At 44.8% G+C, this 12,235-nt stretch overlaps 1 protein-coding gene across 4 annotated transcripts in view; it reads left to right on the top strand.

Annotated features, from left to right (window-relative positions):
• The window catches only part of PRDM16 (PR/SET domain 16), a 299,007-nt gene that overhangs the window by 279,517 nt on the left and 7,255 nt on the right, over positions 1-12,235 (top strand). For 3 of the 4 annotated variants that reach the window (XM_064396885.1, XM_064396883.1, XM_064396882.1), the window contains 5 exons: positions 1,571-1,648; positions 7,179-7,348; positions 8,188-8,362; positions 8,851-9,081; positions 11,500-11,674. In XM_064396885.1, the coding sequence (XP_064252955.1) occupies positions 1,571-1,648; positions 7,179-7,348; positions 8,188-8,362; positions 8,851-9,081; positions 11,500-11,674 (829 nt within the window). The remainder of the gene's footprint in view (positions 1-1,570; positions 1,649-7,178; positions 7,349-8,187; positions 8,363-8,850; positions 9,082-11,499; positions 11,675-12,235) is intronic. The other variant, XM_064396884.1, reaches the window with a different exon arrangement.

Here is a 12,235-nt window from a genome sequence, read left to right as displayed (position 1 = left end):
TCCCAATGCCAGTCCTGGCTATATCCAACCTCAGCTATGGAAAAATGATTGAATTTTACAAAACAGCATACAGGAAACAACTTTTTCAAACTGTTCTATCCACAGAACTCCTCACGTAGCCATCCAGCTCCAAACTGGAGCAGATCAAGGGGATTTAATAATAAACCTCTGTCTGCTGCCGCAGTTTTACCTCAAGGTTCTCGTGGTGGCTTCTGCTGAGGGGATTTTTTTGGGTGCAGAAAGTGGGTACAAGCTTTGGTTGAGGTGTCTTTTATATTCAACTTTACCACAAGAGTTGTGAGCTCAGATTTCAGTTGAGTAGAAATTTGAGGTTTCTACTTACAAAAGGGACTAAACATAAATTTTAGATGCACACTCGCAAGTTAACATTTGGATTTGCATTGCTGGGGGACACTCACATTAACTGTTCATCTTCAGGACAGCTGAAGGCCCCTGAAATGAGGAAAGTCTGCCATGGCTCCCTCTTACAATAGGTTTCATAATCACAGAGTGCAGCCCCTCCTCCTTAGGTCTTTATTTCCCAATTAGTGTTTTTATTTACACCTTTTTGATTTTACTGTGAACTGGATTTATGGGGGAACACAATTCCTTCCTTTATTAATTTCCTACGGCTGCATTTCCTTGCTCTAAGCAGCTATCAGCCTCCTAACCCATAGCACGGTGCTGCAGCCTTTATCCAGAGAAAATTCTGTGAATTCCAAGGATGAAAGAGCAGATTCCTTTTGATGAGCACATCAACAGGGCTATAAAGGAGATGCAGAAACATCTCAAGTGCCAATCTGCCCAGGCAGTGATTAAACCCTCTGTACCCTGATGCAGGAATGCTGTAGTTAAACCCTGTCTTCAAGTGCCTTGTCCACACTTCCTTTGAACACTTCCAGGGATAGCGACTCCAGCACCTCCCTGGGTATCCCATTCCAACGTCTGACAAGCCTTTCTGTGAAAAAAAATTCCCAACTATCCAATCTTAACCTCCTCTGGTGCAACTTGGGGCTGTTTCCTATTGTCCTGTCCCCCATTTGTGGGAGCAGAGCCCGACCCCACCTGGCTGCACCCTCCTGTCAGGGAGTTTAGGAGTGAGAAGGTTCTTCCTGAGCTTCCTTTTCTCCAGGCTGAGCCCTCCCAGCTCCCCCAGCTGCTCCTGGTGCTCTGATGCCAGCACAGTGCCCCTGTGACCCTGGGGTGGGGGATTTGTCCTCCCCATCAGGGATGAGCTCGTGATGTGAGGGCATGAAGGGATTTTGGGAGTGGAGTCAGAATGAGGGGTGCAGGTGGTGCTATGGCATCTTTCATATTTCTATTTCCCCAAAGTATCCAGTCTTATTTGCAAGTCCATCCTTTGAAACTTTCTAACTCCATTTCTCTCTCAGCAATGTCCGTCCTCTCCCTTTTCTAAGTCACCATTTCTTATCTCAAGGTTTGCACGCTGTGCGAGCCTTCTGCCAGGCTTGGAGAATTCCCTACAAATCCATCTCCCACAGCATCCAGGGGCTCTCCTGATGGTTTCCTTGGGTTCTCCTGACGGTTTCCTTTGGCTCTCCCTGTCCAGGTACTGTGGCAAGATCTTCCCACGCTCAGCCAACCTGACGAGGCATCTGCGGACACACACTGGGGAGCAGCCTTACAGGTGATGTTGTCCCCCATAAAAAACCCTTTCCCAAACACTCCTCACTCACCACTCTGGTATTTCCCCCCCCCCTCTCCTTTATAAATCTGTGCCAGCAGAATACCACAGGCCTGGAGCATTACACAGAGTGATTCATAGGGTTGTATATTATGTGTACCAGCCAAAAATAATCAGGCTTGGCAGCTCGAAGATAGACACTTAACTTATATTTAGATGTATGCTGGCAAATGAGGGCTCTGATTTGCAGTGTTGTTTCACACTCACGTTAACCATTCATCTCAAGGACAGCTGAAGGTGCTGAATGGCTCTGAAATTCAGGCTGGTTTGAAGGGCTTGCCAGGACCTTCACTGCTGGGGCTAGCTGGGTTTTTTTTTTTCTTTTCTTAATGCACATCAGAGGTGCTTGGAGTAGGGGATCAAAAAAACAAAGGCTTGGGTTTGATTCCTCATGGTCACTGATTAAATTTTTTGGAGTTTTTTTTGGGGGGGGGCCTATGAAGTCACCTCAAACTTCTACTTAAGAAGTCCAATTATGTATAAAGTAGGAATTAATAGCACATGAGTAGTGTGCTATTAATCCCTACTTCATACATAATATACACCAGGCAAATTCTTTTTATAAAGAGAAAATGCAATATGCAAAAACGTGTTGATTTACCTGCCTTAAAACTGAATTTTGGTAGTTTCTGAGCTTAAATCATGGAGTTTAAAAGGAGAGCTGGGAGGGGGGGAGTCACACAGAGTCTCACGTTTGTGAGTGTTTAAGGTAGAAGGCTGAGCTATTTTCTGTTAGCTGGGGACAAGGTGACGTGATTTTGATGCTTCAGTGTGCACAAGGACAGTGTCCCAGCCCAGTGGGTTCTGTGGCTCCTGCCTAAGTCAGGATTTTAAAATCTGAATAAATTTTTTATTCAGATTTTTAGATCTGAATAAAACTCACAAGAAAATACATGTAATATGTGTGCCTGTGTATATAAATAACTATTTCTCATGGAAATCTTTCCCTCCAGCATTTTCTCCCAGCGAGTTACAAGCAGTTTTAAAAAAACTTGGGGGAAAAATGCCTTTTTAGTTAAAATGAAGTCCAGAAATGAGCAAACCTGAAGGAATGATGAATTGAGAGCTTGCTGCAAATCAAGCCTTGTGCTTGCCATGATGTGAGGGAGTGTTTTGCAGGTTGTCAAACAATGGTAACAATTCCATTTCGTTTTGGGTAGCTGATATTGCAGCATTTCATACACAGCCATAAGTTCACAACAAAGCAAATGGAGCAGTTATTAAATAAAGAGAAACACAAATTTATGAGCAGCAAAAGGCCATGTGGTCAAATACATCACATTTTTATGCTCAGTTTAACCTAAGAATTGACTCTCCCACATTGTAATCCCTGCTACGCTGAGAATCACGTTTATTTTCCATCCAGCATTTTTAGTGTAGACATTAGGTAAATTAAAAATACACCACCACCCCCCAAAGCAGACATATATTTTGGATTATATCCCTGCTGTGATGTTTGGGGTTGTGTTATTTGATATTCCTGTGTGCTCCCTGTCCACTGCAGCTCTCACTCCCGATTATTCCGAGATCTTTAGTTCAGTTTTCTTCCAAAAAAGGAGACTTGCAACTTAACAAAGGTTAGGAAAATAAAGATTTATTTGATCTGGTCTTCTCCCAGAAAATAGCCTGTGTGGGTTTTTTAGAGGTCTGACTCCTGGACAATGTTGCATTCTAACAGCACTCCGGAGAGCCGGGGCTGCGTTTACAGACGAGCTTTAATTATCATTGATTTGCTTTTCCTCTCAGAGAACTGAGATTTGCAGCTTTGGCAGCCAGACTTGTTTTGAAAGCTTGGTTTTTAAGTGCTGACTTCAGGCAGGTAAAAGGAGGTTGCTGATTTTTTAGTGTTTTATTGTTGTCTTCTTTACAACTTCGTTTTTGATTGTTTAATTTGGTTTTTTTTACCCTATAAAAATATTTTAATCTATAATAATTTCAGTATTAATCCAAATATTAATTGCTTTGTTCTTAAAGACAACAGGTTAGAAAATAAGGTGGTTTGGATTTGATTCCTGATAATCACTGATAAAATTTTTAGGAGTTTTTTTGAGGGGGATATGAAGTTACTCAAACTTCTACTTAAAAAGTCTAATTATGTATAAAGCAGGAATTAATAGCACATGACCAATAATGAGGCAAATTCTTTTTATAAAGAGAAAATGCAACATGTTTTCTGAAGAGTGAGAAATACCTGGTGATGCACTTCCTAAAAATCAAATTATTTGAAAATGCTCCAAGCCCCTGTGCCCTACAGTGAAATTCAACATGTTTCTTTTCACTTTTTTTTTTTGTTTCTGCACCAAACCTGAAAATCTGTACTATGTATTTCAGAATTCAGAATAAAAAGGTCCTTAGAGGCCTCATGTCCTCTTGTCTGCATTAAGCTGGAACTCACAGGCACAGCTGACATCTACCATGGCATTTAAATTGCACATAGTTCAATAAATATTGAAGCTATTTCTCATATTTTGATTTTCAAAATGCAGCCTGAGCTCACCCCTGCTAAAAATGCACTTGGGGCTGAGGAGTCACTCAGAGAGGGAGTTGCTATCCATGTTTTTTTTTTGTTTTTTCCTGCAATTCTGCCTCTCCAGCTCACACTGATCAGTGCAAAACTTCATGAGAGGCACCGGGGAAATCCTCCCCACGTTCCCAGGGTTGGCTCCCTGCTTTGGCCCGTGTTGTCCCAGGTACCTGAGCTCCTGCAGCTCCCAGGATTTCCTGTCAGAGCTCCCCAGCTCCAGCCCTGGCTCCTTCCTCGCTGTCCCTCCCTCCCATTTGGATGTTTTCAGCCTTTCAGCTGATAAGGGAGAAGCTTTGTGGGGCTGTTTGCAAAGCAAACACCGCTGCCTTTGAGTTTTATTCTTCTCCTCCCTCACTCTTCACCCCTCTCCCTGAATTTCAGCTGGTTCCTCTGCCTGGGCCATTTATTTAGATTAAAACCAGCAAAGCTCCCAGCACTGACCCCTCTGGGACCACAAATAACGCCGGACATCTCCCTCATCCCTTTGCTCCCAGGCATTCCCTGCTCCTTCCCAGTGCCCCTCTGGTTCCTATTTTTTTAACAAGCTCTTTATCCCGACCCTGCATCCACATAGCTCATGGTTAGGGCCAGGACCTGTCACAGGGAACTTTTCAAAGGCTTCCTGAACATCTAAATAAATGGATGTGGAGGAGGCCAGGTCGTTCCTGCCTTGAGTTGTTGTTAAATGTCTGGAGCTGCTCCTGGCAGGGACAGCCAGGCTGGGAACATGGGTTATCCTGGTGCCCACTGTGCCAGGTATTCCCTGTGCCAGGCACTGGGACACACAAAAAAAGGGTTTTTTAGGAGCTGGTGAGGGCAGGCAAGGAGAGAAAACCCTTGGCATCATCAAGGATGAGAAGGAAGCTGGATAAACCCACTCATGAAAATCTCATGGAATATCAGGAATATTGGGATATTGGCAGGTTTGGATATTGCAGTTTGCTGGAGTGCTGAACAGGAATGTGAGAGCAAATTCCTTGGTGCTGGAAATCCCTATTTAACTCTCTGTACAGATTGTTCTTGATAAATCTCTGTGTGATTGTTCTTGCTGATGTTCAAATAATTTATTGTTTTCTAGAGTTATTTGGGGGTTTTTGGGAAAAAAAAAAGAGGAAAACTAAATACTTCAGGTCTGGAAATGCTGTGGTTTAAAAATTTTACTCTCTGCCTTGCTTAATCCTAATAAAAGCCCATTATTTGAAATATCTTTATTCTTGTTGGAGATTTAGCAGTAGGAAATTCGGAGGTGGACATGGAATCCATAAACATTCAGCAGGAGAGAGTGTTTCATAAATGTATCCCCGCTTTTTCCAAAAATAATATCGATTTATTTTTAGAGACCGAATAAAAATCCCAGCTGGAGCACATCTGGAAATGGGGTGTGTGTGTTTCACAGCAGGGATCTTTTCCACTCCACTGTTGTGTCTGTAGGGAAGAATCCCGTGTCCTCTGTGCCCAGGGACATCCAGCTCCATCCTTGAGTGAGGCAGGCGTGGGGTGAGTCTGTGCACATCAGGAGCTGCTGATACTCCCAAAATCTCCATCTCCGTGTCCTGGAGTGCTGGGGGAGCTCTGGCACAGGCTGCCCCATGCCTGGGAGTGTCCAAGACCAGGCTGGACAGGGCTTGGAGCCACCTGGGATAGTGGAAGTTGTCCCTGCCCATGGCAAAGATGGCACTGGAGGGGTTTAGAGTCCCAAAATCATTCTGGAATTCCAGGATTCCCATGGAAGAGTAGCTCAGCTCCGTGGGGCAGATGATGCTGTGGGTTAGAGGAGCTCAGAGTGGATTTATTCTGGAATAAATCCAGAATCTGGAGCCTGCTGGTGTGGATTTATTCTGGGATTACAAGGGTTTGGGATGAGCTGGAATTTTGGAAGCGTCCAGGATTTGCGGAGCTCCGCAGCAGAGACAGATTCTGCTGCTCGTGGGGTTTGGAAGCAGAGCCGTGGGGGAGCAGCTTTGCTGAGGTACAAGTGACGTGTTTAAAGGGAGATGGAAGGAGGGAATCGGAGGATTCGGGCAGGAATGAGGTTTTCAGGAGTTTTAGACCCAAACTCTCCACCGCAGCTCGGAGCTGCCACCTTCAGTCCATCAGCGGCTCCCGCTCTGCGCTGGGAGCTGGGAGCCCTCACCACCACCCCGAGCAATTCCGATTTATTTGGAGGGAATCTAAACCCAAAAAAGGGAGGTGGTGGCTTTGAAGAAGCCCCCAGCCCATCTGCCGTGGGTCCTGCAGAGACTGAGCTCAGAGAGGGAACATCTCCTCACTCAGCAGCTCCCCTGAACAGCCTGACTTGGCTCCTTGCATTCCAGGTTTTCATCAAAAACCAGATATTCACTCCTAGGAGTAAATCTTACCCTGTTTGGAAAGGATGGTGGATTTCTTTGCTATAAGAATAGTTATAATGACCTTTAAAGCCATGCTGTAATCCCTGCATGTCCAGTACCACAAGGAATTCACAAATAAAGATGGAATTTTCTGTGTGTCCAGCTAACTGTCATGCAGGGATTTGCCAGTTCATAACTATTTTATACATTTCACCTCCCTTCTTTCTTCTTCTGTCTTCCTTGTCCTCCCTCCTCAGCCATATTTCACCTGATTCCTCTCAAAAAATGTGGAAGGAATAAATCCACCTCTCTCATTCCTACATTCATGCATGGAAAAGTAATTATTTTGTTTCAAACTCTTATTTATTTGGACGACTTCCTAATTAATCCTAATCCTTTCTTTGTGCTCCTTGAGTAACAATAATATCAGATTTGTCTGGGATGATTAATGCTTTGTGCTTCCTTCAGCACAATCTTTACTCCTGAGTAAAGATTTATAGACCAACATTTCCTGGGGTTTTGATAGTCAGATTTTTCTCCTTTTTTTTGTTGTTGTTTGGGGTTTTTTTAAATTTTTCTCCTCACGTTGCATTCTTTGCCATCTGCTGCTGTTTTCCAGGTGTAAATACTGTGACAGGTCATTCAGCATTTCCTCCAACCTGCAGCGGCACGTCAGGAACATCCACAACAAGGAGAAGCCATTCAAGTGCCACCTGTGCAACAGGTGCTTCGGGCAGCAGACCAACCTCGACAGGCACCTGAAGAAGCACGAGCACGAGAACGTTCCAGGTAGGGAAACACCCTGGGGACCACTGCAGAGAGGAGACTCCATGGTCTTGGCCCTTGGGAAGCCTCGCTGGAATGCCCTGTCCCCCTAAGGATGAGTTTGTAGGGCTGTTTGTAGGGTTTTTTTGAAGTTCAAGAAGATAAAGAGGGTTTGACATTAAAAAAAATGAAAATAAGGAATTGCTGTTAAGATAAAAAATGAAAAGAAGGAATTGCTCTGATGAAGCCAAGTGATTTCCCACCATGGGTAAAACGATGTATTATGGAAAAGTTGTAGGCAAACAGCTCTGCAATAGTTGTTAAATTGTGTGTATTGACTCTAAATGCCAAATATCACCTGTATTTTGGTCTGGAAAACACAATTTTCCTTTGGGATCTTTGCTAGAATGTTTCAGGTCGGGAAACACCCTTGGCACCACTGGAGAGAGGAGACTCCATGGTCTTGGCCCTTGGAAAGCTTCACTGGAATGCAATGTCCCCCTATGGATGATTTTTTAGGATTGTTTTTAGGTTTTTTTTGGAAGTTCAAGAAGATAAAGGGGTTTTGACATAAAAAAATGAAAGGAAGGAATTGCTGTGATGAAGTTGTAGGCAAACAGCTCTGCAATGGTTGTTAAATTGTATGTATTGACCCTAAATGCTAAATATCACCTGTGTTTTGGTCTGGACAATCTTCCTTTGGGATCTTTGCTCCACGACTTTCTTCTTGAGTGTTAAACAATCAGTATAAAGTGTGAGTGCTGTTGAGAACATTCTTACTTCATGTTTCCTCATAACCCTGGCCTTGCCACCACCTGATGGAGTGTCCTGTTGTCTGTCCTGTCCCTGCTCCTGCCCCACAGTGAGCCAGCACTCCGGAGTCATCACCAACCACCTCGGGACCAGCGCCTCCTCCCCCACCTCGGAATCAGACAACCATGCACTTTTAGACGAAAAAGAGGATTCCTATTTCTCGGAAATCAGAAATTTTATTGCCAATAGCGAGATGAATCAAGCGTCGGCTTTAGCGGATAAAAGGTAGGCAAGGAAATAAAATTATCTGCTGACAGGACAGGCATGAACAATGCAAGAGGGAATTCAGGCTGCCTGGTAGAAGCTTCCTCCTGTTGTTTGCTTAAAGGGAAGTTGTTGGAGGACAGAGCCCAGAGAAGGAGGAAGGCTGCTTGTTCCACAAATGTTAATTTTAAGAGATGAAAAACCAGCATTTAAATCCATTTTTATACCTCAAAAAGCCTTGGGGCTGGTGCATTCTCGGTGTGCTCATTGGCCCTTAGGAACAGTGAAGGGTGATTTTTAAATGCCTAAAGCACATTGATTTTCTTCTTTGTTACATTTAAAATAATATGTACATGTATATAAATGTGTCTCTGTGTTCATATCTCTATATAACATTATCAAAGTCTTGCATTCTAATGGGAATACACGACTGAAACATTTGCCATCTTTTTTTTCCCACTTCTTTCTTCTTCTTCTCCTCCTGCCTACCCTTCAACCAAACATTTCAGGCCAGAAATCCAGGATATTGACGGCAATTCCCAGTGCCACGGACTGGCAAACGAGAAGACAGAAGATGTGGACGATGAGGACGAAGAACTGGAAGAGGAAGATGACGACAGCCTGACTGGGAAGTCCCAGGACGAGACGGCGTCGCCCACGGCGGAGCCCCGGGGAGCGTTCGAGGATGAGGAGGATGAGGAGCCCACGTCTCTCACCATGAGCTTTGACCACACCCGAAGGTGAGGGGGCCATTCCCGGGGGGCTCAGCCCCCTGCCCGTGTCCGTGGTGCATCGTGAGTGCTGTGGGTTTGTTCTCCAAGCCATGCCATGCCTCTGGTTGGATTCAAACCTTCACTCCAGATTCCATTTCACCATTTTGGGGGGGGACATGAGACAAGTGGACTGCAAGGAGAGGCTGGAATGATATCCAAGGCTTGAGGAGTCTAAACAGGAGAACATACACAAAACCTGGAGTGTTCAGGGTACCACAGCTCAGCAGATCTCATTTTTCTCTCCAAAACTCTGGTCAGGGCAAGGGAAGAGGAGTCTGGAGCTGGAGAACAGACACAAAAGTTTTCAGGGCACCACAGCTCAGCAGATGTCGTTTTTCTCCCCAAAACTCTGGTCAGGGCAAGGGAAGAGCAATCTGGAGCAGAACAGATACAAAACCTGGAGTGTTCAGGGTACCACAGCTCAGCAGATGTTGTTTTTCTCTCCAAAACTCTGGTCAGGGCAAAGGAAGAGGAGTCTGGAGCAGAACAGATACAAAACCCAGAGTGTTCAGGGTACCACAGCTCAGCAGATGTCATTTTTCTCTCCAAAACTCTGATCAGGGCAAGGGAAGAGGTGTCTATGCAATGCCTTTGGTGCTGCTGTGGCCCTTTGAGTTGGAGCAAAAATATTCTTGGAGCTCTGGCAAAAAGGGGATTGTGCCCCTCTGCCCTGCCCAGGTGAGACCCCACCTGCAGAACTGTCTCCAGCCCTGGGATCCCAGCATAGGAAGGACCTGGAGCCCCTGCAGAGAGTCCAAAGGAGGCCCCAGGATGGTCAGAGGGATGGAGGAGCTCTGCTGGCAGGAAAGGCTGAGGGAACTGGGATTGTCCAGCCTGGAGGAGAGAAGGCTCCAAGGTGACCTTCTAGTGCCTGAAAGAAACTACTGGAAATATGAAGGGAGACTCTTTCCAATGGCCTGGAGTGACAGGACAGGGGGGAATGGATTTGAACTGAAAGAAGAGAGATATAGGTTTGATCTTTAAGGAAAATCCTTCCCTGTGAGGGTGGTGAAGCCCTGGCACAGGGTGCCCAGAGCAGCTGTGGCTGCCCGTCCCTGGAATTGTCCAAGGCCAGGTTGGACATGGCTTGGAGCACCCTGGGATAGCCCATGGCAGAGGGTGAAATGAGACTATCTTTTAAGGTCCCTCCCAACCCAAACCAGATCCCATTATTCTATAAAAAGTGAAGGACTTTTCCCCCAAGATCAAGAAATGTCTGAACACCTTCAGAATGAAAGATTGCTGCACACAGCACAGGCTCAGCTCTCTTTTTGCTGCAGCTTGCCCCAGTTTCTGGGGGTATTCCCAGCACAAACCACACAACACTGAGTGATGCCTTCCTCAGCTTAAAAGCACCGCTGGTTTTAGTGCAGAACTGTCACCGAAGGCTAATTAATTATTATTTTACTATATTATACTAAGTTACAGATTATATATATATTTATATAAATATATATAAAATACATATTTTACTTTATTACACTATATTATTCTATATTATATTACATCTAAACTGAATCTGCCAAGCACTCCACTGCACAGAATCCCATGACTGTTCTGACAGTCCCAACACACACAATGGGTGTGAATGACCCAATGGGTCAGTGAATCAAAACACCCACACCAGAATCCAATTCCCAATTCCCTTCAGGTAAACAATCTTCCACGATGCATTCCACTTGTGAACAAATGTTGTGTCTGGTGTTTCATGTGCGGAGACGCGAGGCTTGACTCTATGCTCTTAGAAGGCTGGTTTATTATCTTATGATATATATTATATTAAAATACTAATTAAAACAGTACTAAAAGAATAGAGAGAAAAAGATCATCATAAGGCTAGAAAGAACAAGAATATAAAACATAAAATCTTGTGACTGCTCACAGCCTCGGCACAGGTGGCTGTGTTTGGTCATCAAGTGAAAACAATCCACATGGACCAATGGAAGATGCACCTGTTGCATTCCACAGCAGCAGAGAGTTATTGTTTACATTTCTCTCCTGAGGCTCCTCAGCTTCCCAGGAGGGAAAAATTATAGCAAAGGATTTTTCATAAAATATCATGGCTACAAACAAACACAGGAGCAATAAATGAGATAATTGTTTTTCCCTTCTCTGAGGTTCAGAGAATACAAATCCCAGAAATTTCTTGGCAAGTTGTGCCTTGCTTTTCTCCGTGAAGAGAAACGTGGTGACACAGAGCCTCAGACAGAACCTGCTGCTTGTTGCTTTCCACTTCCTCCTCACTCCTCCCCATGCCATGCCGTGTCCCTGTCCGTCTGTCCATCCCTTCACGCATGTGGCTGGTGAGCCCCCGTGGGTGGTGCATGCAGGCTGTGGGCCAGACGAGCTAACACAGGTCACCCCTTCCCCTGGTCATTGGTACAGGTGTATTGAGGAGGACGAAGCCGGCCTGTTAGATTTGGAGCAGATGCCGAATTTTGGGAAGGGGCTGGATCTCCGCAAAGCGGCCGAGGAAGCATTTGAAGTTAAAGATGTGTTTAATTCCACCTTAGACTCTGAGGCAATAAAACAGACTCTGTACAGGCAGGCTAAAAACCAGGTGGGTATATCCAGAACCTTTTCCTAGCTTGCCACCAGCGTGTACAGCAGGATTAGGGAGCAGCTGGCCTCCTCCAGCCAAGGGTTATTTTCCCTTTCCAGTGGGTTATTTTCCCCTTCCAGAATGTTATTCCACCTTTCCAGTGGGTTATTTTCCCCTTTCAGAAGGTTATTCCCCCTTTCCAGCAAGAATTCTAGCTCACACATTAATGTGTCTTGTTGCAACTAAATTGAAATAGAGGAGGAAGGGAGTGGGCATCACCTTTAGATGGATTTATCTCAGCCTGTGCAGTGAGAAAGGGGCTGTGCAGGCAGAGAGAGGCATTTGTGTGTTTTTATCTGTCTGTATAAATGTTTCTATATCTCCTTATTTATTTATACTTTGGGGTGGCTCTTTTGTTGGTAACCACTGAGGTTTGGTCTGCAGAAACAGCAACAAAGTGCCCTTGGGTTTGATTAAAACAGGTGTGAAAGACAAGAATATATCCAGGACTTGCAACCCAGCATGTTTAGAGGGTATCCTTGTTTATTTGCTTGAGTTCTAAAAGTAAACCACAAAATG

This window comes from Passer domesticus, chromosome 22 (genome assembly GCF_036417665.1).
Source record: "Passer domesticus isolate bPasDom1 chromosome 22, bPasDom1.hap1, whole genome shotgun sequence".
Classification (NCBI taxonomy): domain Eukaryota; kingdom Metazoa; phylum Chordata; class Aves; order Passeriformes; family Passeridae; genus Passer; species Passer domesticus.
Note: the sequence above shows the minus strand (reverse complement) of the source record. Positions and strands in the feature narration are given on the sequence as shown.